Below are 25,986 nucleotides of genomic sequence, written 5' to 3' on the forward strand. Positions count from 1 at the left end.
TTAAGAAATACAGCAGGAAGCAAATACAGAATTAAACAGAGAATGGAAGGGGGGGACAAGCAAGCCCACACCCCGCTGGGTGATGGAGCTGTGACGTTAGCCAGCTTGTGGAGGCAGCATCACCAGTGCCTTGGAGACGGGCAGCAAATTGACGCAGCTTCTTGTCCAATCCTCGGATGAAATGGCTTTCTTCAGACAACCAATGAATGCTAAACCTATGTCCAGAAACAATCCCTCTGATAGCAGCATGGCAGCTGAACACAATGTATCCCCACTTTTCCTATTCAATATAATGGCATCCTAGCACAGCATAAAAACACCAAAAAACCCTAAGACAATGACATTAAGAAAAAAGGTAGAAATAACTAGGTTCTGAAGCCATTTTAAGCTTAATAGTATTCCACAAAAATACTTTACATCAGAGCTTTTAAAGCCTCTGCCTCACAAGAGCATGTTTCTAGCCTTAAGGAAAGCAGTGCATCAATACAAAAGAGTAGAGGAGGGAAAATATTCTGGCAGCTGTATTTAAAGTCTACCATTAAAAGGCTTTCTATCAGTTCTTGTATCTTAGGGCAAAATTCTAAATTCATGCAGTGTACTGTTGTACACCACTGCCAAGTCTTCCATCAAATATCAGAAGAATTTTTCCCTTGACAAATATCGTTCCAGTCTTTTGGTCTTAAAAAACCCAAGTTAAAAACACCTGGAGCAGAAAATTTTGCATCTTCCTTTTCCTAAACTGCTAATGTGCTTCTATTTAAAAGCCATGAAATCAGGGATTTAGAAGTTCTACAATAGCCCTTCATTATTCAGACCATCTTAATGCTGCCCTTGTTGTTTGCATAATAGCAGCAGCAAAATTCAGAATATCAAATGTCAAAGCTATTGTACCTTAAATTTAAGACTACCAACCTTTCCATTAAATGTCCTACATTATCTCTCTCCATCATACACTCAAAACTGCTGACTGAGATTTAATCATACACAAGATCAGGAAAAGACGATAATGCTAGGAAAACTGAAGGAAATAGGAAAAGATCTAACAAGAGATGAATTTACTTTATAAAAGAAACCATGGTCTTCAGTCTGCAAGACCTGAGCAGAGATAATAGGAACTATGGAGGGTAATTAATTCATAGGTTTGCCATAAGTCAGAAAACAGCCTGAGGACACATTACAGAGTAGACACACTGAAATCAAGGAGGCCTAGTTATGATGAATTTGATCCACTGATTTCAATGGGCCCACTCTAACTACAACCAAATTTGTAATGCTCAGTCACTACTGGAATAACTGGCAGACAAGTGAACTGACACCTTCAATTCTTTATCTGGGAAGTAGGTGTAGTGACTTGTCTTCACAGGATTTCACATTGCCTTCTACCTTGGGAAGCCACTGCTGTGAGGTAGTTCATTAGTTCAATGGAAAGATCTTTCCCAACCTTACTATTCAAGCTAATTTAACTGGATGCTGGATCCAACATGTATAACGTATGCCTGAACTACTGACCCTTCTCAGTATTACAATGTGGACTTGTAAGAACGTTGAATGAACCCCATATCTTAAAAGTAAACAACCCAATATAAGTCATCTTCCTTCACCTCATGGGTTTAGTACCTAACTGATACTCTCCCAGCAGAAGCACATGATCTTCAAATTTGTGCTCATGAGAAGCTCTAACAGGAGCAAAGGTGAAAGGCAGCTATTCCCTGTCCACAACACAGCCTCCTGCACCTCTAAAATGCCATTCCAACAGATAAGGAAGATCCTCTGGAAGAGTGGTGTTAATGAGGGGAGGGGGTGCAGGTAAAAATATACACATAAAATGACCTTTACTGGAATACAGATAAAATGAAAACATGTGCAAGTGAGTTTTTTTGTTTTTGTTTGGGGTTTTTTGGTTAACATATGATCATCTAATCTGTCAGCTGATTCTCAAAAACTGCACGCCTGACATGAAAGAAGAGAATCAGCACGGGTGTGGCTCTGAATAGCAAAATTCAGAATCGTCTTATCTGAATATTTAAGTTTTGAGCAATTAAACAGAGCTGTGCCCCACAGGTTGTAAGGTGTGTAATTTCAGATAAGCAAACACTGTAAAATATTGCTGGTCTTAGGGTGTGTACTGACAGCAAAGTACAACTTTTACCTTGGCACACTTGCTGAAACTGCCCAATTCAAAAAATAAATAAATAAATCCATCAAAGAAAACAAATGGAAAAATATTCAAATAAGTGGAAATTGCCATATGATAGATTTTATTTAGAGCATTTATAACTAACCCTTTCTTCCATCAAGAAACACAAGACTCACAAGTGACCAACTATCCAAATACTGAGCACACGCTATTTAGCTTCATGCATTGTATGCCTTTAGACTATTTCCTGGTGATTTTTAAAAGCGCTTATATGAAAACTCTTGGAAAGATGACTGAATCTAATCTTTATTAAACTACACCAATATATATTAAAATACTGCCCAAGTATTCAGATTGAGGTTATTTATGTCGTATCTCAGGAGACACACATTTTTGTCCATGCAAGCCAATTCAGGGTACAACTACAAAGCGAGAAACAAGTACAGTAAATGGATAAACTGTGAAGCTGTAGCCAGGAATCTGGGTTTTCTCAGTCACCCACACAGAAGGCGGGTGGATGGGCAGAAGGGGAGGGGAGGAGACTCAGACAGGAGGTTTGGGGAGAAGACGATTCAAACAGCAGCCAGCCTCCTCTGCCCCCACCCTGTCTCTCTCACTGCTGCTATAGCTGGATGGAATCGCTTCAAGAATGTTACAAAGCCTTTCACATAAGCTCATGCAATTGCACCATCCGAAGTGATGCAAATGGATTCACTATAAAAAAGTAGAAGCCCCAATGGCAAAGGAAAGAAAAATTCAGATTAAGGGAAAACATCCTGGGGCTGATTTTGTATTAACTTGTATATCATACAGCCAACCAAAAAGCATGCAAATCTTGCCCTTCCAATCCCAGAGCATTTCTTATATAGTGAGAATCACTGATCCTTTTTTAAATAAAATCCATACTGTATAGCAGGAGTGAGCAACACGTGGACCCACCCTTTATTATAGGCTCCAAGAACCTTAAAGGGATCTCATTTTAACCATATGACAGAAGTGCTAACAAATTTCCTTCAGCAACTGAAAACGAACCTGTGAGCAACCTGCATGCCTTCTCCAAGAAGTCAACAGTGCTCCCGGGGGACATAGTACTGTATATGACTCATTTATAAGACTACTAGTGCATCTAGCGCTGTTGTTGGCCTCTGAAAAAAGAAGCAAGGTCTCACACAGCTTATTTTTCAATTTAAAAAAATGAGAAATAATAAATTTTGTCATGGAATTTTCATCTTTACCATTGGAAGGTTTTAGAGAAATTTGCAAGTAAGCTAGACAAAAACAGATCCTCAAACGTGTTCCGGTGGGGCTTGCATTGTTTTTTTTGGGGGGAAGGGGGTCGGTGTGTTTTTTTTCCAGTCCCGACATGTTCTGATGGGGCTTGCAGTGGTTTGGGGGTGGCGGTTTTTTGTTTGTTTGTTTGGTAGTTTTTTATTATTAATTTTTGTCGGAACGGATTAATTCTGTTCCAATACATTACTACAGGGAATGGTGCTTCGACTTATGACCATTTTGAGTTACGACCATAATTCCGGAATGGATTACGTTTGTAAATCGAGGCACCACTGTATAACTATGGGGAGTTATACTCGTTCAACTCATTATCACAACTTCACACCACTTTGGACAACAAACAGCCGTCAGGGATTTCCCTCCATAGATGCAATCTGGCACAAGTCTGGCCTGCCTGTTGAGGACTTAAGAGTAATTTTCTCTGTGTGTAATATGCTTAGATACTAAGAAAGTCATTTAATTTATATATTCGTATTTTTAACAAGTTTGATATTTTTACCATGCTTTTTCAGTAAGGCTAAAGATTACTTAAAGTTATGCTTTTTAATTAGAGACGTATTCTGTCTTTTTTTAAAGGCTTCTTTATAAGCTTCTTTATTTTTACATGATTTATGTTATTCTTACAACTTAAGGTTTGTATTTGAATGTTTTTTTGTCCGGAACTTCTCATAGTTGTAAGATTTTGGGATGGCAATCACACCTGTAATTTTTCATACATTGCAAGGAAGGATTTTTTAAAAATACTTGTGCCTAGTGTATTCTTCATGTAAGACTTTTGCATTTCACAACTCTGAAGTATTTTATGCTAACGGAATATAGACACAATATTGAGAAATGAAGCTTGCAGAAATAGACAGATGAATGTTGACTAGAATTATTGTAACAATGAAAAGACATATATTGATACTCAGATGATTTTTGATATGATTGTCACGTTTCATTCTGGAGTTAACCCTTTTTTGGGATAATGACAACTGTGATAAACACAGGCTCCTGATTATTACCCTGGACGTCTACAAAGTTCTATAGGACTCTTAGGGAAGGTCGGGCTTAATGGTTTATCTGATCTGATAAGACGTTCATTTTGAAATCTTGATGTAAATCCCTATTTTATGACAGTATCAAAACTATTTGTTATATCCAGTCTCATAAAACTGAAATGTACATAGTGTACTGTATATTGTTGAAACAATACATAGATCTCATCAATTATATACCAATCACCTCATAATTTTTTTTGTAAGCTGTTACAGTTTTCTGCAATTACATCCAAATCACTTGCAGGTCTCTGGTTCACAGTCACAATACTTTCCTAACCACTGCTGCCTTTATTAAGCAGGTGACTTAAGTTGTAGTCATGTTGGAGCACTAGCTGTGCATAGCCTATAGCTCTGACTATATATTGCTATAATTATTGACATATAACAATGTTGGCTATTTTAATTTTATCTGCACAGGTTTTTCTAAGCACTTAAAACATACTAATAATGTTGATTTTATGAACACTGTGTTTTATTTTAAATGGAAGGCCTGCAATTTTACATTGAAGCCATTATAAATGATTTTTTTTTAAATCACAGAAGTTGTGGATAATGCACTTTATCAAAAACATGATGATGATGATGTTGACAAAGACAGTCATATGGGTTTTCCTTAAAAATAACAGAACAGAATTATTCAATTCAACCTAACAGAATGGCATATCAAAAATTAGTACTGAGGAAACAGGTTCCACTTATAACTTCCTCAGAACAGACCTTCTTTGAAATGATGTTGTATATGTTCTTTGTGAAATGATCCATCTTACATTTCCCTCTCTACTGTTCCCCATATGCTTCTGTAAACTTCTCAGACAAAACTACCGTATTTTTCGCTCCATAAGACGCACCTTTCCATAAGACGCACCAATTTTTTAGGAGAAGAAAACAGGAAAATATAATCTGTTTTCTTCGCTCCATAAGACGCACAGACTTTCCACACCCCTGTTTTGTGGGAAAAAAGTGAGTCGTATGGTGCAAAAAATACAGTATATATTTGCTGTACACAAAACTCTATAAATATATACCATGTACAACAAAAATATACATGTTCACATGGATACTGATGACACTGTTCAGCATTCTCAGAACTAAGTAACTCATACATGGAAACTGGAAACTGACATGGATAAATACAGTTTTAGAAAATCAGTAAAATCAGCACTTAGGCTCCAGAGCGATTGAAAAGATGTCCTTATTGCAGCAGACAAAACGGGACTGAGGAAAGAAGGCAGAGCAAGTGCAACAAAGGCTATAGAGAAGAGACACAAGATTGAAGTTCTGGAACATTCAATAGGATCTTCTGCATGTGCACAGAGCATCCAATTATGTGCACACATAGAGACCATGAAGAAGAAGCCATGTCTCGTTTTGAATAGCTTCTACAAAGCCTGGAAATAACAAGTAACAAGCAAAGTAGCTATCCATTATGACTCTTACTTACAAAGCCCTTCATGGTTTGGGGTCATGTTACTTGTTGGAGTTCCTCTTCCCAAGGTCATCTGCCCATGCCACTAGATCCTCTCCGATGAGGCTCTTCTGGGTGGCCACATCAAAGCTGGCCTGAAAATCTTCAACAAGAAGTCTGGTCTTCTCAGCGGTGGCACCAACTCTCTGGAATCACCTCCCACCTAATCTCTCCCTCCCTAATTTCGACAGGCTGAAGACTCATCTCTTTAGAGGCCTTTGGTGGTAGCCTCCTTTGAATTTGCTCACCCCTGTATAGCTGCTTGTATTGTTGCCTTGATTTGCTACACCATCTGGACCTAACATCTGGTTTATTTTAGTTTTGTTTGCTGTCTAATTTTATACTCTGTTTGATTGTTATTTTCTTGTTTTATATGTATACCACATAGAATAGTGCTGTGCACTAATGGGGCAGTTTATAAATGCCAAAAATAAAAAAAAAATAAGTAAGTAAGCAAGCTGTGATGTTTACTGTAATGATATAACAAATCCACATTTTGGAAGGAACATAACAATTGTAAAAGTTTCAGAGCAGGGAAATGTTGCAATGCTCCCTAATTATTTTACTTTTTTTTCTAAGATGCATTCCAAGTGAAATTTTTTGACTTTATGACACTTCCATCATTTGTTGGGGGGAAATGGGGGGGGGAAGTAACAGGAAAACAGTAAGCAACACAATAGGTAACATACACGACCAACACCCACAATGTTGCATTTTTTTGCAATGTTAGCATGGATTATTGGAGGAGGAATGTGTACCAAATTAGACAATGAAATGCTATTACCTTTTAAAATAGCTTTCCAGGCTCTGAGTTTCTTTGCTAGCATTAAGTCGCAAACAAAAAAAGTTCTGAATGTCTGACAATATGTAGGTAGGCATATTCTCAGATGTTTGTGTTGCATTGGGTCAAGAATATTCCTTCTCTTCCATCCACGCAAAAGACTAAGATCAATTGGGAGTTTCAGAGTAAGAAAAGGGAGGAAGGGGATAGATGATTTTCCTCTTTCCTTTCCAGCCTTCTGCACTATTTTTCAAGATGCTTCTAGAGGGTCTTCCCAACTGTACAGGCTTGTTAAATCACGAGTGACAATATTTTGGTAAGCCAGTCCAGAAACCTGTCAAGGGTAGAGTATTAATACATCCAAAAAACATTTTCACTCTCACTTAATATCAGAATTCAAACCACCTCAAAAAATGACTGGGCAATATGCTTGGACATAAACACAATGCATAGCTGAATTTATTACAGCTGACCACTAGTTTATTTTACTCTTTTATTCATGAACTCAAGGGCGTAAATCCATTTGGGAGGAAATGCATGGAAACACAATTGTGCAGTTTGTTTTCCTTCCCACAGGCACTCCTTAGTGGAATCGGGCAGGTCCACCCAATTCTGAAACAAGTGTGAGAATAAGTCTACAAAGAGGAGGCAGCAGTGCTCAGATTAAATAATTAAATACAATTCTGGTCACGTTAGATTATGATTAAATCAGAGGTTGGCAGCATGTGGCTCAAGAACCACATACAACTACTAGGGAGAACCAAATGTAGTCTTCCTCCCAATCTCCTGTGGCTTTCCAGCACCCAGCACAAAAATTAAATATTTGAAAAGAATATTTGTTTTGAAAAGTCTCATTGTGTCAACTAGAAGCTATGGAGGGGCCACTTGACCAAATTTTCAGAGAGTCCAGCACCCCTGAGGCCCCCACATATATTGTTGAATGCTGTCAAGTCACCTCCAATTTATAGCGACCCTAGGAATAAGCAATCTCCAAAATGCCTTGTACTCACCAGCCCTGCTCAGCTCTTATAAACTCAAGCCTGTGGCTTACTTTAGGGAGTCAATTCATCTCGTATTTGGTCTTCCTCTTTTCATGCTGCCTTCAATCTTTCTCATTGTTATCGTCTTTTCCAGTGAACCTTGCCTTCTTGTGTTGTGCCAAAATTATTAAAGTCTCAGTTTCATCATTTTTGTCTCCAGAAATAGTTCATGCTTGATTCGCTCTAGGACCCCTCTTTCTGGCAGAACTAGAGTATCTACAAATCTCACCTCCAATATCATATTTTAAATGAATTAATTTTTCCAGTCAGCTTTCTTAACTGTCCAGTTTTCACACCAGTATATCATTTTCACATCACTTTCTACCATGTTTCCCCAAAAATAAGACCAGGTTTAACATTAATTTTTGTTCAAAAAAACACATTAGGGCTTATTTTCAGGGTATGTTTTTATTTTTTTCATGCACAACAATCTACATTTATTCAAATACAGTCATGTCATCTTCTTCTGGTTGCTGCACAATGATGGAGGGTGAGGTTTCACTTAGCTGGGGCTTATTTTGGGGGCAATGCTTATATTACAAGCATCCTGTAAAATCATGGTAGGGCTTATTTTCAGGTTAGGTCTTATTTTCAAGGAAACAGGGTAGAACTGCAAGTTTTTCATCATAGAACTGGTCCCTCTTCAAATGAGTCTGTCATCCTTTTATCTCTTCCTTATAGGTCTTCAGTTTACTGTTTCCACCTTCTCTTTATTTTCTCTTTGTCAGAAAGCATGCATCCCTTTTGGTCTTTCAGCATTCCTAATCTCATCTTAAATTTCCTTTTGTGTTCTTGGATCTTCTGGAAGAGTTTTATTGTTTTTCCCCTTTTGTTGTTCTCCTCTATTTCTCTGAATTGATTGGTAATAGTTCTGTGTCTCTATGTGATAGTCACTGAAAAATATCATTCAGGATTCTCACCCTATTTCTCTCACCTTTTACTTTTGCTATCGTCGTTTAGTCGTGTCCGACTCTTCGTGACCCCATGGACCAGAGCACGCCAGGCCCTATACCTGTCCTTTATAACGTCAAGTTCTTTCTTCTGTCATCCATCTAGGTCAGTGCTTCCCAACCTAGGGTCCCCAGATGTTCTTGGACTTCAGCTATCAGAAATCCAGAGCAGCATATCTAGTGGTGACGGCTTCTGGGAGTTTTAGTCCAGGAATACTGTATCTGGGGACCCAAGCTTGTGAACCATTAATCTAGGATTTTCTTCTCTTTTGATGGCATTGTCTTTCTGCATTCTTCCCCAGTAATATATCTGAGCTCGATGAGTTTAGTAATACAAATCTGTTCCTTATGGGGACTTTAAATTTATCAGGAATGCTGTTTAAATGATATTTTGGCACTACAATCCTTTTAGTGTAATGCTGGATATTAACAGTTCGTGATAATTACCACAATTTGTTCCTGGTCTTATTTTGACAGAGAGAATAGAGCTTCTCTGACTCCTGTTTCCAATGAAGTCTTGGACTTCTATATTGTCGGACCTCTGTGTTGTTGGACTTCTACAGTGGCCATTGAGCAATATCCATGTCTACGGTTGTCTGTTCAGTTACTTGAAGCATGCATATGCAATAAATGGATTGTTGGTTTCACAGAACTGAATTTTTCTCCTGCTTCGTTTCTATTACCTAGACCAAATTTTCCAAGCTACATCTGGTTCCGCTTTGTTACCTACATTTGCATTCCAGTCACTATGATTATAAGCATGTTTTGTTTCTGTATGAGATCAATATCATCCTACATATTTTCAAAAAAGCTTTCAGTTTCATATTCTTCATCATCTGTAGTTGTAGCAAAGACATGAAAAATTGTTATGTTGATAGGTTTTCCCAGGGCCCCAATTTATATTCGACGAGATCTTGAATTATAGTCCCTAACTGCCATTGTAGCCTCCCCATACATATCACCCTTAAAAAAAAACTTTTAATAAGATTAGGGGGGGGAGATCCCACTAGAGCAGGGGTCCCTAACCTTTTTCAACCCGTGAAGTGGCTGGGGAAGGCGGGGTAACCCCCACGCTCATGTATATGTATGAATGAGCGTGAGCGCGCATGTGCAAATAGAGGCACAGTGCTTGTGCGGGGGGGTGTACGCTTGTGTGCATGTACAAACAGTGGTGCTTGTGTGGGGGTGTGCATGCTTGTGCGCATGCGCAAACGGCAGCACAGCACTCCCATGGGTGCACTGGCGTGCACGCTCATGCACAAATCAGCAGTGCAGCGGTGAGTCCGTGCGGGGGGTGGGTGGGAGGTCTGTCTCTGCAGCCCAGTCCGGCTCAGGCCACGGACCAGCACCGGGGCACGGACCACGGATTGGGGACCTCTGCACTAGAAGATCTAAAGAGACTTTTAAAAAAAACATTTGTAAGCAAAAATGCAGACGAGAGGATTGTGGAGAAGGTGCAGCCTTCTAAGGTCCCTGGGGGGACTTGTGTGACCTCTAGAGATCGCCCACCACTTGGTTAAGCAAAGCAAATACAATGAAAACATACTGTATTTTTCTGTTTACAAGACGATCCAAAATATAAGATGACGCCCCCCCTTTTCTAACACCCAAAACAGAAAATTTGAGGGCAGCGCATGCGCATGCCCCTTTGATCCTGACACCCTTTTCTGGCTGCCTTTCCTGCTTTCTAAGCCTTGCGGAGCTTAGGAAATGGCTAATGCAGCCATGAAAGGGCAGCGCGCAGGCCCCCCTTTGATCCTGACGCCCTTTCATGGCTGCTGCAGGATCAAAGGGGTGTGAATGTGCTGCGCTTTCACGGCTGCTTTACTCTGTAGCTTCGCAAAAGGCAGGGAAAGCGGCTGTCCCTCAATTTGACTCTCAATTTTTGGTCCAATTATTTAAGTAAAAAGTCTCTTGTACACGGAAAAATACGGTAAACTGAAGAAAATCATTAAAAATTTGAACAGTATACAAAAGGAAAATATATGATTCATCATATTAAAAGCCTGTCCACCTGCAAGAGAGAATAGCTACAAATGGCCCACCTGACTAGGAAGATTTTTTTCTGCTAGTGGAAAGATATTAAGGAGGGAGTTAGCACAGGCTCCTTCAGCAGGAAATTCCAGACACTAAACATGTCTCAATAGGCAGTAGAACTTAAAGTTCTTGAACCAGACAGGCTTGCAGGGAAAAATGGATTCAAACAGCCTGGAGAACATAGATGAGTTTCTAAAAGACAAGGATGCATAATATCTATAAATCCTTTTAAAAACAGCTTTTTAGAAGATTTAACCAAATTAATCCATAAGAGTTACGTGGATCTTGCTGCCAGTAAACCAGAGGTCAACCCCCGGTCCGCGGCCCATTGACGGTCCATGGCTTCAGCCCGACTGGGCCGCTGACAGACCTCACCCCCTGTCCCCACTCCCCTCCACACAGCTGCTTTGTGCACGTGCAAGGTGACACCATCCATCGGGGCAGCAAGAAGATGGTAAGAGGAATGGCTTGCATCCTGGGGGAGGCAGAAGAGAGGGTTGGGCCGGGAAGAAGTGTCCAAGCACCCGCGCGAAGAGGTGGGTGGCCGGGCGGGCGGGCAGGCAGGTGCAAAGGGGTAGGGGATCGCTCACGCCGGCCATGCTCAGACTCCCAGGCTTCCGCCACCACCACTGGCACGCACTCCCTCACCCCTTCAAGCATGCAGCTGCGCGCAGGGATGGGGTGGGCGTGTGGGTGGGCAGGTGCTCCTGCACATGAGCGAAGCAGTCCCACCCCACCTCCCTCAGAGGCTCCGCCAGTCTGCATTACAAAAAAATCTTGAGGATCGCTGCTGTAGACAATATACTCCTGAGCATCAAATTCTAAGAACTTGGTAAGTGAACTCCATCAATTTCATGTCTTGCTTATGAGCTTCTCATGGGCCACTGTTGAGAGGAAAACACCAGACTATATACTAGCTTATCCCAGGATAGGCAGTTTTAATATTCATCTCACAAATAAAGTCAATGTCAGTTCAAAAACATGAAAGCTAAGAAGCTCAACAATAAAATGGATGCTCCTGAGTTACCACAATGCCTGTCACAATGTCCTCAGGAACCCTAAAACAATATGTTATTGCATCTCTCTGCCACTAAATAGCTTGGCTCAAAGAAATCCAATCTTAATAAATGAAAACTTAGAACTTAGAAGGAAACTACCTGACAACCTTTAAGCATATACGTTGATTCTTTTAAGTAGCACCCATTGAGAACGATATTACGACACAGATTTTCCTAATTATCTTTTGAGCAGCTGTGTTCAAAGAACACTCTTCTCTAGATGACACAAAACCTCCCAGGTGGATAACGAGCTATTTTTGAGCCATATGGCAATAGACATATACTCTATATGCTTTAAAGCTAGTCTGAACAACTTATGGTCGCCAACTAAATACAGTGGTGCTTCGCAAGACGGGCGCTCTGTTTAATGACGAATCCGCATTATGACGAGGTTTTTGCAATCGCAAAAGCGATCGCAAAACAACGTTTTGAATGGGGGAATTTCACTGCGCAATGATCGGTTCCCTGTTTCGGGAACCGATTTTCACTTCCCGACGATCAAAACAGCTGATCGTCAGGTTTTCAAAATGGCCACCGGGTGCTCAAAATGGCTCCCTGCTGTATTTAGGAACCATTTTTCACTGCACAGGCACCCGAAAATGGCTGCCCCTATGGAGGATCTTCGCTGGTCGGTGAGTTCTTAGCCGACTGGAACACATTCACCAGGTTTTAATGCATTTCAATGGCTTTTTAATTTTTGCTTTACGACGTTTTCGTTCTACAGCGATTTCGCTAGAACGAATTAACGTCGTAATGCGAGGCACCACTGTACAAGCTATTATGCATTGTGACTAATCAGGTGTGTATATGATCCCTCTGAAAACTAACAAGGTAGTGTGCTCACAAACTAGTGAACAAACTTCCCCAGTTCATAAAAACACAAACCATTTTACTGAGTTCTACAAGATTAAATATCTGCAAAATCTGCCAAGAAGTCAGCTTGTTTTAATAATACACTATTTTCTTGAACATAATTCTGCCTTGGTTTAGACCACAGGTGAAAGAATCTCAGTTCTGGACACCCTAATTTACAGAGGTTGCCAATACATTGAAATATATCCAAAGTATGGTGAACAAGATGGTGAAGAGTCTGGAAATGAAGCCCTAAGATGACTGGTTGAGAGGCATGTTAAGTTTGGAAAAGACTGATGACAGCCATCTTCAAATATCAGAAGGAATACCACCTAGAAGATGAAACAAATATGTTCTCTACCGTGTTTCCCCAAAAATAAGACAGGGTCTTATACAGTGGTACCTCGACTTACGAACGCCCCTATCTGTGAACCTTTCAATTTACGAACAGCACCACTTGCAAAATTTTACATCAACTTGTGAACGGAGCTTCCACTTATGAACACAAAAAGGAAGGGGGAAAGGGCGGGAAATTTAAATTTACTAACAGTTGGTGGCGAAGAGGCTGCTTTTTTGTAGCTCTTTCGCCCTAATGGTTAGGGAAAGGGATGCGGTGGGGGTAGCCCAGCGCCAGGAGGCCTCTTGCTCGCTCCTCACCACCCTCCACCATTTGAATTTCCCACCATCAGCCCACAGAGGGTGGCGCGGAGCAAGTGGAAGGCGAGCTGGGAGGTGAGCGGCCGAAGCACCCCCACCAGGCTCAAGCCTCCCCCCAGCGGTGGTCACAGCAGCAGTGGAAGCCCAGGAGGCTGAGGACGCTTCGGAGTGGTAAGGTCCTGCTTTTTCTTTTTTTAAAAAAAAAAACTGTTCTGAGTGGGTTCTGGAGGGTGGGTTTGGACTGGGGGGGTTATGTTTCTGTGCTGTGTTGTTTTGTTTTGTTTTTGGATTTTTTTGGCAGTTCCAGCGTGGGACTTGCTCTGTTTATTTTTAATTTTGGTTTTTTTTTCGAAATGCTGGAACAGATTAATCCCTTCCCATGCATTCCTATGGGAAATGGTGCTTCGACTTACATACATTTTGACTTACGAACACTATTTCAATACGGATTAAGTTTGTAAGTCGAGGTACCACTGTATTAATTTTTGATCCAAAAAACGCATTAGGCCTTATTTTCAGGGGATGTTTTATTTTACAGTCATGCCATCTTCTTCTGGTTGCTGCACAATGGTGAAGGGTGGGGTTTCACTTAACTGGGGCTTATTTTGAGGATAGGGCTTATATTATGAGCATCCTGAAAAATCTCGTACTAGGGCTTATTTTCAGGTTAGGTCTTATTTTCGGGGAAACAGGGTACTGCTCCAGAGGGTAAAACCTGAACCAATGGATTTAGAATGCCAGGAAGAAAGATGCCAATGAAACACTAGGAAGCACTTCCTGACTGGAAAATCTGCTTGGCCATGGAACTTATTACCTCAGAAGATGGTGCACTCTCCATCATGGGGGCGAGGGGTTTAATGGAAGTGGGTTAGTCATCATTGAGGATACTTTTGTTATGGATTCCTACTGTGGCAGGCACTTGGACTAGATGACCATTAAGATACATTGCAAATGTACCTTTCTATTGTTCTATGGTAATTTTTGAGTTGAACAGTGACTATATTTGTCAGCATGAAGCAGCACATACAAACCTGTGAGGGAGCAAGGGGTGTCTGTGTCTTTCGCATGAATAAGAATACTCTTTCCCGAAGTAAAAAAGCAAACAAGTCAGCAAAAACACGTGGGGGGGGGAGACAATATAAACATTTAATGAATAAATTAACATATGAAAAACTCTGACAATTAATTGAAGTACAGTAATTCAATTAAGCTGCAATCCTACTTAGAATAGACTTGTAGAACCTGTTATCTATTGGCTACATTTTTGCTACCTGGCTGCAATGGCAATTTCAGAGGCCATAATTTACCTGACAGGTAACAATATACACTTAATGCAGTCTACTTAGTTTTACAAGTCCCAAATTATGAAACCTCATTCCAGCTTAAAGGCTGCAGACAGTTGTACAGTGCTTGTAAAAGGAGCAATCTACCACAGGTTTTTAACCAGTTATCCATTCCTTGTATAAGCAACATAGGTTCCTCATTATTCAATCTCCTTTCCCTCCATCAGAAACATACTCTTCCTTATTGTGCTGGTCTACAATAGACTGGAATAAGCCCCCAAATCACTACCCATCCCTGTTTACCACAAAGACAGCAAAGGTAGCCACATTATAATTTGTAAAGATGTTTCATGCCACAATAAACTAATTACTTTTCAAAAATGCGACAAGTCTGGTCTTTTTAAGCTTAATGTAAGCCATTGTGCTTTCATTCGAGTCTGTTGACTTGAGAATAGTAATTCCTTTTATGATCAGGGCACATAATTATTTCCTCTAGAACACTTGGCTCTCTTTTTAAGCTGGTAAGACCAGACCTTTTATGCTCATGTCAACAAAAAACAGTTTTTAAAAATACTAATCAAGAGTTTCTTTGTCATGAAAAATTCTGCTAACATAAAAGAATGGTAAAGGAGAGAAGTTAAATCATAAAGAGGCCAGTATTCTATTGGTTATTAACAATAGATTTACATATCACCAATATCGGAAATCAGGCAGCAAATTGCCACTGATGTGTCGGTTGCATTCCTGGTTTTGTATTCAGCCAGACAACCAGGAATGTGACTGGCATCTCACTGATTAGTGACAGTTTGTCACTGTGACTTACATGATTTCACCTAACTATTCACAAAACATGAACAGAATTCTGCTCATTGTTACAATTAACAGTGCAGGAATGTTTAAAGATGGATAATTGTATGTCAAAACTGTATTCACTGACATCAGCTAGTAATAAAGCATAGTAGCTTACTAGCACACTGCATGCTGTCTAAGTATGAGATTTTAAAATAATTTCCATTCAGGGATCTTAGATATTACAACTTGGAAAAAGCAGTCTGAAATCATCAGTGAGGACTCTTAAACAAACTTGGCAAATCTAGTCAGGACAAGTCGTACGTCAGGGTGGCTCTTTGGACTTTATGATGATCTGAATTTTTCTCACCTAATATTAGATTTTACTTCAAATTGCCCAAGAATTTTCTAGGGGATGGTTTTTCATCTTCTTGTTCTATTACTTTTCATCCTTTATTTTTCTGAAAGCACTGCTAGATATCTAATGAAAAAGGGTTTTGTATTGACTTGCAAAGTATATACTGAATATTGAGTAGTTCACCTATGTTCCTCACAGTGGTATTCCTCAACAATAGTACCAATACATTATTTCTTTTGTTTCAAGATTTCTGTTTGTATAGCAACTTTATTATTATCTAAAACTCAAATCTTTCGCATGATATAGTGGCCAAAATCCTGTTGCTTGGTGCAGTAAACTGCACTAGTGAAGGCCCATTAAATATCTGTTGAGATTTGGTGAATCAACCCCTACATTACTTCCATACATTCAAATGGACCTTTAGTTGCAACATACTATACTAAAATAAGCTGCAACTACAGTAGGTCTATCTGAATCAGAGGACGTTATGGAGGAGTGGACTCGGCAAATCCAATGGGCCTTCTGTAGTACAACTTACTATGCTAAGCAACAGGATTTTAGGCATTATCACAACGTAGATTTAAATTGCAAAGATGTGACAGCACTCAGAAAACATTGGTGAAGTATCCTATCTTAAATGAATTCTCTCTCAAACTAAATGTTAAATTGTAAAATGTGAAGTACAGAAAATTTTCAGAAGCACATAAGCAGCTGATAAATATACAGACATGGGTACCTTACTAAAAATACACAGAAACATAGGAAGAACCTTATTATATAACACTAAAAGCTTTCCTATACCTACAGTGGCCAATTAGAAGTGCAGTATCACTCCAACATTTGTATTCTCAGAAACTGATTCTGAGAAAAATGTCTTTATACTTAAGATTATATATAGCTATCACAAATAGTCACCATTGATAGCCTTACCTTCCATCAGCCTTCTAATCCATTTTTAAAGCCATCCAAGCCAGTATCAATCACAATATTTTTTGTAAGAAATTTCATGTGTGGAGTGTCATGATGTACTTCCATCATTTAGCTTTATTGGATCATCAGAATTTCTATCGTGTGTGTAAGAGAAGACCTATCTTGCTTGCTTTATTGCTAAGGCAAAAATGTTGCAATCTCTATTCACAGGAAAGCTGTCTGGCCCTATGATTATTTGGATGTCCTTTTCCACACACTCTACAGCTTCACATATGCTAAATAACCCCAATTAAAATAAGGAGGGGGGAAGGTAACCTGGGATTTACATTCCTATCTTAAAATAGGTATGCTTAGCTAGCTATTATGCCTTCAACACAGGCATTCCAGTTGACACACCACTGCTCTTGTCCAAGATGTTCTACTTTCTGTTTGCAGCTGAATAAATGAAGAATGAGTAAAATAAGCCATCTAACACTACTCTCAGTATTTTACCTTTTCTTTCACTCATAAAGTAAAAATCAGTGAGACTGTGAACAAACCCACTCTAATGTAAGCTTTAACATCTATCCCAGTTACACCTCATCTTTAACCCCTTTAAAGACTACGGATAATTTGTATGTTTATTCAATCTATATATTGTGGCATGTGAACTCTGGATATATTATCAATTATGTAGGTCTATGAATAATCTATTAAAGAGTTGTAAAGGACTGAAATATAAAAAATTAACATTATGTGAACATTCAAAAAGATAATATACATATCACTGTGGGGGGTGCTATTGTGCAAGCACACGCACGGACATATATAAACACAGATCAATCAATCAGCAACACTAAAATGCAAGGTAGTAATAGAGTGCTATAAACTGCCTGAAGACACGTACAATAAGCAACTAGTAACACTTAGCAATTCCTAAGTGATGCATTAGATTAACCACATACCATGTGCTCTTTGCTAGTTTTATGTAAGATCAGCTAGACAGAGACGTTTAAGAGGTTGACTATGCATGCTGAAGTAATCATAAGCCAGACACTTCTCACCTGTAAGGACAGCTTTTGCAGAAGGATCTGCAAGATCCAGGGCTGATTTCCCATCTGTGTTCCGAATATTTGGATCAGCTCCATGCTGCAGCAGTACTGTGCAAGGAAAAAACAATAGTTGTTAAACCTCTGGCATACAGAATATGCACATTTGCACATAAACATATATATTAAGTCAATTTCAAAACAGCAACAGACCACCTACTTTTCATAAAGACCATAATCCAAAGAGCTCTTAGTGTCCAAGGGACTCCTCAACCTTGACTATTTCTCTCTCTGCTTGAAAAGAAGCCCTTCCCCATCTCCTTGACACATGATTGGCCTTGTAAATTAGTTTTTAGCCTGCAAAAACTCTGCAGCACAATTCTCCATGTCATGGCCAAAGAAACATTTTGCTTTGTTTTTTAATAATGGGTAGTGGGGTTCTAAGAGGTGTAAAAATGGTCCTAGAGGGTCTCTGAGATTCTCAAATCTAGCTTATTGTCAGCAAACCACCATAAACAGGGACACTGAAATGTTATACATCCAGGGAACCCATCCACAGGCTACTGTCAGGTTCCTATAATACAGTGGCAACTGATATTTGTATGCTATGTCTTCCACAGAAATGAATGGCGGAAACAATGCTTTCTGAACATTCCGACTGCATGTATAATTTAATAATGCTACAGTTCTCTCTGTAGCTCCTGGCACCTTCTGAAAGCTTAGTCTGTACCTTTAACCAAGCAGAAAATATACAGCAGTCATACCTGGACTGTGTTTTCTGGGGGAAAGGTCTCTGAACACTGCACCATTGCAGTGTAGACTTCTGAGAAACAACTTGTAGGGTGCTGGATCTGCTTCTTTTAGACAGTCTTAAAAGCAACCCCTTCTCCTTTGTGATAAGTGTTAACTCCTTGCAGATAAAATTAGTTGGGAGACACTGGCCTACTTTGTACAGACCTTGTGTTCATCCCCAACATTTGCTTTCTTTATTTATATGATGGCTTTTGTGGTGACCATCTATTCACACAATTCAAAAGGCAAAAAAAAATCCTTAAAGGAGAAGGAATGGTTTAAAGCAGAATGTTATACCTGAAGCTTAATCCTAAATGCTACCCCCCCACACACACAAACACACATACTATTTTTGTACTTCTTCTTCAGCTAAATACTATAGCATAAACCTACTGCCACCTTGCTCTTTATACATCACCAGGAGCTTGGAAAAACTAAAACACAGGATTTTATAATGCTATCAGCTACAGAGTTGCAGGACAGTCCCATCCATGCTTAAACCATGTTTACTAGTCCAGGCAATTTGATCCTTGTTTAAATAAATAAACCTTTCTGGGTTAAAAGAAGAGTCCCCTCTTCTTTTTTTTCCTATTAAGGGTATTAAGGAGTGAGTGTTTACTTATAAGAATAGTGCATTAATATATCCTTATTTAAAGAGAAGCTTGGAGAAGAGGTTGCTGCTCAAAATCAGAGGGACAGTCAAACACATCATTTGGCCCACAGGGTGAACATCAGCAAAAACTTGCTAATGCATTCATTCTGTAAGATATACGAAGAAACTGGAACACTGAATATAATAATTTCATATAAATTTTAGTTGTTTCCTCTTCCACAGAAGGTCAGCAAAGCCCTTTTTGACAATAGTAAAATTCAAAGTTATACTGTTTTTACTCCAAATAGTGTAACAGCAGCATAGCAATAACAGACTACAGTACGTTTTTTCACTATTTGGATCATGAATAAAGTTGCTTTTTAGTTACTTGATTCAAATATGTACAGTGGTGCCCCGCATAACAATGATAATCCGTTCTGGATAAATCGTTGCTATTCGGATTTGTCGCTATACAGGGCAAAAAACTCCATAGGAACGCATTAAACCCTGTTTAATGCGTTCCTATGGGGGGGAAAACTCACCATTATGTGAAGATCCTCCATGGGGCAGCCATTTTCGGTGCCTCTAAAGCGAGGCAACACAGCAGGCAGCCATTTTGGAACCGCCGATCAGCTGTGCGAAAATGGGGCCTTCCGAAGCCACCGCCGGCATTTTCGCCCAGCTGAGCAGCGGTGGCTTCGGAAGGACCGTGGGGGAGGGTTCCCCCGCGATCTTTCGGAAGCTCCCGCTGCTCAGCTGGGTAAAAATGCCGGCGGTGGCTTTGCAAGGACCGCGCGGGAGGGCTCCCCTGCGGTCCTTCCCAAGCCCACGCCAGTCAGCTGGGGGAAAATGGGCTATGGGGGGAAATCGCAAAGCGATTTTTCCCCATAGGCAACATTGCAATGCGATCGCAAAAGCGATCGCAAAAAAGCCATCGCTATGTGGATTCGTCGTTAAACAGGACGCCCGTTAAGCGAGGCACCACTGTATTGGCTATAACATTTCTGGACAAAAAGCTGATATTTAATTTTCTGAATGCAAACTTTAATGGTATTATGCAATGCTCCACCAGAAAAAAAACAACTTCAATTTAAATCAAAAAGTTTAAAGGTATATGACCCCAAAACCAATAAATTCAGATTACAAGTCAACTGCCTTCCCTCACTCAAAACATTAAGTAAACTAATGTATCTTTCTTGTATCTTTAGTTTCATCTCAGTTAATACACTACAGAATAATGCCACTAAACAGCCCACTCTTGTACAGTATATCATGAGTGATGTGGAAGAAATGAAATCAAAACCAGGCTTCAATACATCAATGAACAGCAGATTTGCAGCACAGTCCTGTCTACAGTTACGTAACTTTCACCAGTTCAGTCCAATGGATCTTTATTTGCTGGATCGAAGTCTCACTGTTTTTAATGGTCTTAATCCTGAGTACGCAAAACATTCCCCTCATTAGGAAATGAAAAATGGAGCTAGCCTCTTATTTAACTTGATGTAGACATTAAAACCCATGTTTTGATGGGGAAGAGTTGATTTGTGTTCTGGATTTCTTTCGTTTGGGAAGTAGCACTTCAACCACAACTTTTTTGTTTTAAAACAAAAGGTTTTTTCCCATCTTTAGGTAACTTTCCTACTTTCTGATGCAGAGTATGCCTTTACTAAAAGGGAAAAAAAGTAAGGTAAGGGGAGGGGAAAGCACTGAATTAGTAAGCCACACCCACTCACAAGGGACAAAAAATTGCCATGTTAACAGTTTTTAAAAGCACACTTCTTCATACTACAATATAATATTCATAGATCTCCCCAGACAGGATGCTGGCACACTGCTCAGTTTCATCCCATGGGAAACACATTTTAGAATCAAACAGTTTCATCACTGATCATGATATGATAACACATTCAAATATGAGCTATGGCAAGCTTAAGGAAAGGAGATTGTGGTAAACTGTTCAAGAAAGGTGGCTGTAAATATCAATGCTGCAGTTAGATTTCTTCTATCCAGTTGTGGAACAAATAACCATCATTTACACAAATCCACCAACTCTGGCTTTGGTTTTGAAAAAAGTTGGACTCATATCATATGTGTATAAAAAAACTACAGCCACACATTTAACAAAAAATCAGAATTTTAATAGAGATTTTAAAGATCCCACTCCTTACTGGAATATCTGGATGTGGTTTTGCTTTGGTATCTGTTTCATTGTTTCAGTAGTATAATTAGATATGGGGACGAATAAAAAAGCAGATCACGATATTCATCAGAAATCGCTGATTCGTTAAATATTTGTCCCTTCATATTTGTGGATTCCAGAGACCCCTACGAATATGAAGGGATTAATATTTCCCGTTTTTTATTTGTCCCTCGTACGAAGAGGGGGAAGGCTAGCCTTCCCTCTCTTCCTATGGCTTTCGCATTCTGCCTACCGGCCTGCTGATCAACTAATCAGCAAGGCGATAGGCAACCATCCACCCTCGCAGCCTATCCCCCACCTCCTTCCTCTCCCTACCTTAGCCGCCACACCCCACTGCCACACCCCCACAATAATCGCTGCCATCCCCAGCTGGCTTCCGCAGCCATGGCCTGTAGAAAGAGACAATGGCTGCCCTTTGCAAAGATGGTGGCTGCTGCTTCATTTAGGGTAGAGAAGCTGCAGCCACCATCTATGCAAAGGGTAGCCAGTGTCCCTTTCTACAGGCCGTGGTTGCGGAAGCCAGCTGGAGATACTGGCGGCGACAATTACAGTAGGGGTACATTGGAGAAGGTGCCAGGGGTGGTCAGCGCAGAGGCGTGGCAGTCAGGTTTTTTTAAGTAACCCCTCACGAATTAACGGATAACTTCATGCATCATCGGTTCATGGGGGGCAGCTTTGTGCTTCGTGAACTTCGACAAATCAAAATGGTGAGTCATCCCCATCTTTAATCATAATTATAAGCCTACAACGAATAAGCTGATTTTTTAAAAAAGATACACTTACCAATGCAAACATCTATCTTGCCTTTGATAGCAGCTTCATGTAGAGGAGTATAGTTCCAGTTGTCTCTGGCATTTGGATCCGCGCCCTGACACAGCAAGAGGCTAACTACCTCAGCATGCCCAAAAGAGCAAGCATTATGAAGAGGTATCAGTCCACCATCATCACGAGCATGGACATTGGCTCCAGTCTGCAATAAGTGTTCTACCACATCCTTTCTTCCAAAACCTGCAAAAATAAATAAATTCTGCTAAATCATGGAACATATATTTAGGACAAAGTAATATTCATATGGGATATTCACTGTGGTGTAGTACAGTGATTCCCAACCCTGGGTACCCTGACGTTCTTGGACTGTAACTCCCAGAAGCCTTCACCACTAATTGTGCTGGCAAGATTCCTCTAGAGCTGGCAACATCTGGGGACCCAAGGTAGGGAACCACTGGCTGCAGTGGATAATGTGACAATTTAGGACTCAGGAGACCCGAGTTCAAATCCTTACTCTGCCATGGAAACTCATTGGAGGCATGGAACTGAGAATATCACTCCTTAAATACAACACTTACCTTGAAAGCCCTATTAGGGTTGCTATACATCAGTTCTGACTTGACGCCATATAACAAAACATTCATATGCTCCATGCAGCATATCATATATAGCTGTAAACAGCCTCAGGAGTCCCCTCCATGAGTCAGAGGTACAGTTGCAGAAATCACAGAGAGTTTTATGTAAACTGGGACAGATGAACAACAAACAGGGCACTTTTCTTAAACAAAGAGGTGCAACCAACTGCCCTCAACTAAGCTCTGCAGCTGGAGGCAGAAGCCAGTCTCATTTTCCATAGAACATGGGGGGTGGGGGGATGATTAACCACGGTATCCTCCTGGGGAGGCTCTCTAAGTTGGGTATCGGTGGCTTGGCTCTAGCCTGACTCCGTTCCTTCTTGGAGGACTGCCCCCAGAGTGCAGCTTGGGGAGAGTATTTCGGCCCCATGGAGTCTCAATTGTGGGGTTCCACAGGGGTCGATCATCTCCCCAATGCTGTTTAACATCTATATGAGGCCGCTGGGTGGGGTCATCAGGGGATTTGGAGCATCGTGCCATCAATATGCTGATGACACCCAGCTCTATATTTCCTTTTCACCAACTGCAGGTGATGCCGTCCTGTCCCTCCAGCACTGCCTGGGGGCCGTACAGCAGTGGATGCAGGAGAACAGGCTGAGGCTGAACCCGGACAAGACGGAAGTTCTGAGGGTGGGTGGCCCTGTGGATGGTGGCTTGGAAAACTCCCTCATGTTTTGGGGGGTGGCCCTGGCCACAAAGAGTGGGTCTGCAGCCTGGGGGTACACCTGGACCCGATGCTCACCATGGAAACGCAGGTGGCATCGGTAGTCCACACTGCCTTTTTCCACCTTTGACGGATTGCCCGGCTGCGACCTTACCTAAACACGGGGGCGCTCACTACCTTAGTACTTGCGCTCGTAATTTCTAGATTAGACTACTGTAACACGCTCTACGTGGGGCTTCCTTTGAAGCTGATGCGGAAACTTCAAGTGGTGCAGAATGCGGCGGCCAGACTCCTTACTGGAGTGAGAAAATACCAACATATCTCTCCTACTCTGGCCATGCTGCACTGGCTGCCCATCCGTTTCCGCATTGACTTCAAAGTGTTAATGCTTACATATAAAGCCCTAAACGGTTTAGGACCTCGATACTTGGCGGAACGCCTACTCCCAACTAGTTCTACCCGTGTCACCCGCGCAAGCCAGGAGGTGAGGCTGAGGAGCCTGACGCTGAGGGAGGCCCGGAAAGAAAGAACTAGAAACCGGGCTTTCTCGGCGGTGGCTCCTCGTCTCTGGAATAACCTACCTCCGGAGATTCACGCTGCACCCTCGCTGGGTACTTTTAAGAACCAACTAAAAACATGGATGTATAGGCAGGCCTTCCCTTCCAGTTAATTCCTGTCCTCTTTCCTTTTTTTCCTCTTTATTTGATTTATTTTTATTTTCCCATCTTATAGAATCATTTAATTAATTAATTGTTATAAATTTTTTTAGAACTTGTTATCCTTATGTTGTAAGCCACCTAGAGTGGTCGAAATGACTAGATAGGCGGGGTATAAATAAATAAATAAATAAATAAATAAATAAATAAATAAATAAATAAATAAATAAATAAATAAATAAATAAATAAATAAATAAATAAATAAATAAATAAATAAATAAATAAAATAACCCTTTATCCTTCCAACAGGTTAAAAATGTCACACAGGTGGGCCAAGCGCAGGGTGCGGCAGCAATGATGAAAGAGGCCAGCTCAGGATGATAACCTGAGAGAGGCCTGGAGGGAGAAGAGGAGAAACCAGGCCTTCTCGATGGCTGCTACTCAGCTGTGGAATAAGCTCCCCCGTGCAATTCATTAGGTCTGTTCACTGGCAATATTTTAAAAGTCATTTAAAACCTGGTTATTTAGGCAGGCATTTGAAAAAGTCATACCTGCAAATTCAGCTGAGTCCATCTAGCCTATCTGACCAAGTGCACCATCTTAAATGATTTACATGTTGTAATGTTTTAAATGTTTTATTTTGATGTAATCTTATGCTTTGAGTTACTGCCTGTTCATATTTCATTATTTCTATTCTTTGTTATGTTAAATTGTATTTGATGGGTTATATATGTATGTTGTAAACCGCACAGAGTGGCCTCGGGCAAATGGACGGTATAAAAATTAAATAAACAAATAAAGATGGCTATTGGTTGTTCTGGGTTTTTCGGGCTCTTTGTCCGTGTTCTGAAGGTTGTTCTTCCTGACGTTTCGCCAGTCTCTGTGGCCGGCATCTTCAGAGGACAGCAACCTGTGCTCTGGTTGCTGTCCTCTGAAGATGCCGGCCACAGAGACTGGCGAAACGTCAGGAAGAACAACCTTCAGAACACGGACAAAGAGCCCGAAAAACCCAGAACAACCATTAGATCCTGGCCATGAAAGCCTTCGCGAATATAAAGATGGCTGCTGTCATTGGCCCTCTTACAGCGGTCTCAATCACCCCCACCTTGCCCACCATAACTGCTTCTGGAATGGAGGTTTCTGCCGACCTGGCTGGAGGAGCCTTCGGGTAAGTGTCATGTAACCAGACCGAAGGAGTCCATTCAAGCTGGCCATTGAGGGAGTGAGACCACACTTTGGAGGTCTGGCTGGATCTGGGCGCTCTCTAGGACCTTCTGGCCTTTCCCACTACTAGTGTTATGATATAATGTAGCACTTTCCACCTATCTGTCCAAACTGAGGGCCAAATTACATACAATTTTAAATCAACTTTGTGTTTGCCTCTCATGCAACAATTGTTGGTTTTTAACAGGGGAGTCCAGGGAGGTCACAATCTGGGTCAGGACTAAAGAACTTCCAAGAGTGCTGAATTTAAAACCCTTTTCTATTTTGTCACAATTCCAACACAATCCCCCCAAAAGTTATCAGCTTCCCTGTCAGGGTAAATAGCAACCAAAGGGCAAGGACTGTAAGGATCAGAGCACAGATAGAAAGGATTTCAAAATCTGATCTTTATCCTTATACTGGGCTCCAAAAGGTTGTTATTTAAAACAAAACACAAAGATGTAAAGGCAATGAACATTCAGCGTAAACATATTAAACTAAATAATCTATTTAGTGAATCAAATTATTAAATTACTTGCTTTTGTTACAGTCCAACTACAACTGAAGCTGTCCCTGTTTAATTCTGATTCAGCCTTATAAAAGTTTATTTCACATGACAAAACTGAAACTCAAGGTAGATCATATAAATTATTTGTACAGGGGGAAACCAAGCTAATAATTTAAAACTGTTAGAATTATGTGCCCATAAAAGTACTATAGAAGCATAAATGAAACAAATATGGCCTAAGTATTTAATAAATCTGAAATGCTTATTTTCTT

General features: G+C 40.6%; 1 protein-coding gene across 2 annotated transcripts in view; it reads right to left on the minus strand.

The window, feature by feature from the left end:
• Nucleotides 1-25,986, minus strand: part of TNKS (tankyrase) — an 87,360-nt gene that overhangs the window by 55,662 nt on the left and 5,712 nt on the right. For both annotated transcript variants that reach the window (XM_072991857.2, XM_020812994.3), the window contains exons 2-3: nucleotides 22,063-22,287; nucleotides 17,711-17,806 (exon numbers count right to left, since the gene is read on the minus strand). In XM_072991857.2, coding sequence (XP_072847958.2) covers nucleotides 17,711-17,806; nucleotides 22,063-22,287 — 321 coding nt within the window. The remainder of the gene's footprint in view (nucleotides 1-17,710; nucleotides 17,807-22,062; nucleotides 22,288-25,986) is intronic.

The sequence above is a fragment of the Pogona vitticeps genome, chromosome 2 (assembly GCF_051106095.1).
Source record: "Pogona vitticeps strain Pit_001003342236 chromosome 2, PviZW2.1, whole genome shotgun sequence".
In the NCBI taxonomy this organism is placed as follows: Eukaryota; Metazoa; Chordata; class Lepidosauria; order Squamata; family Agamidae; genus Pogona; species Pogona vitticeps.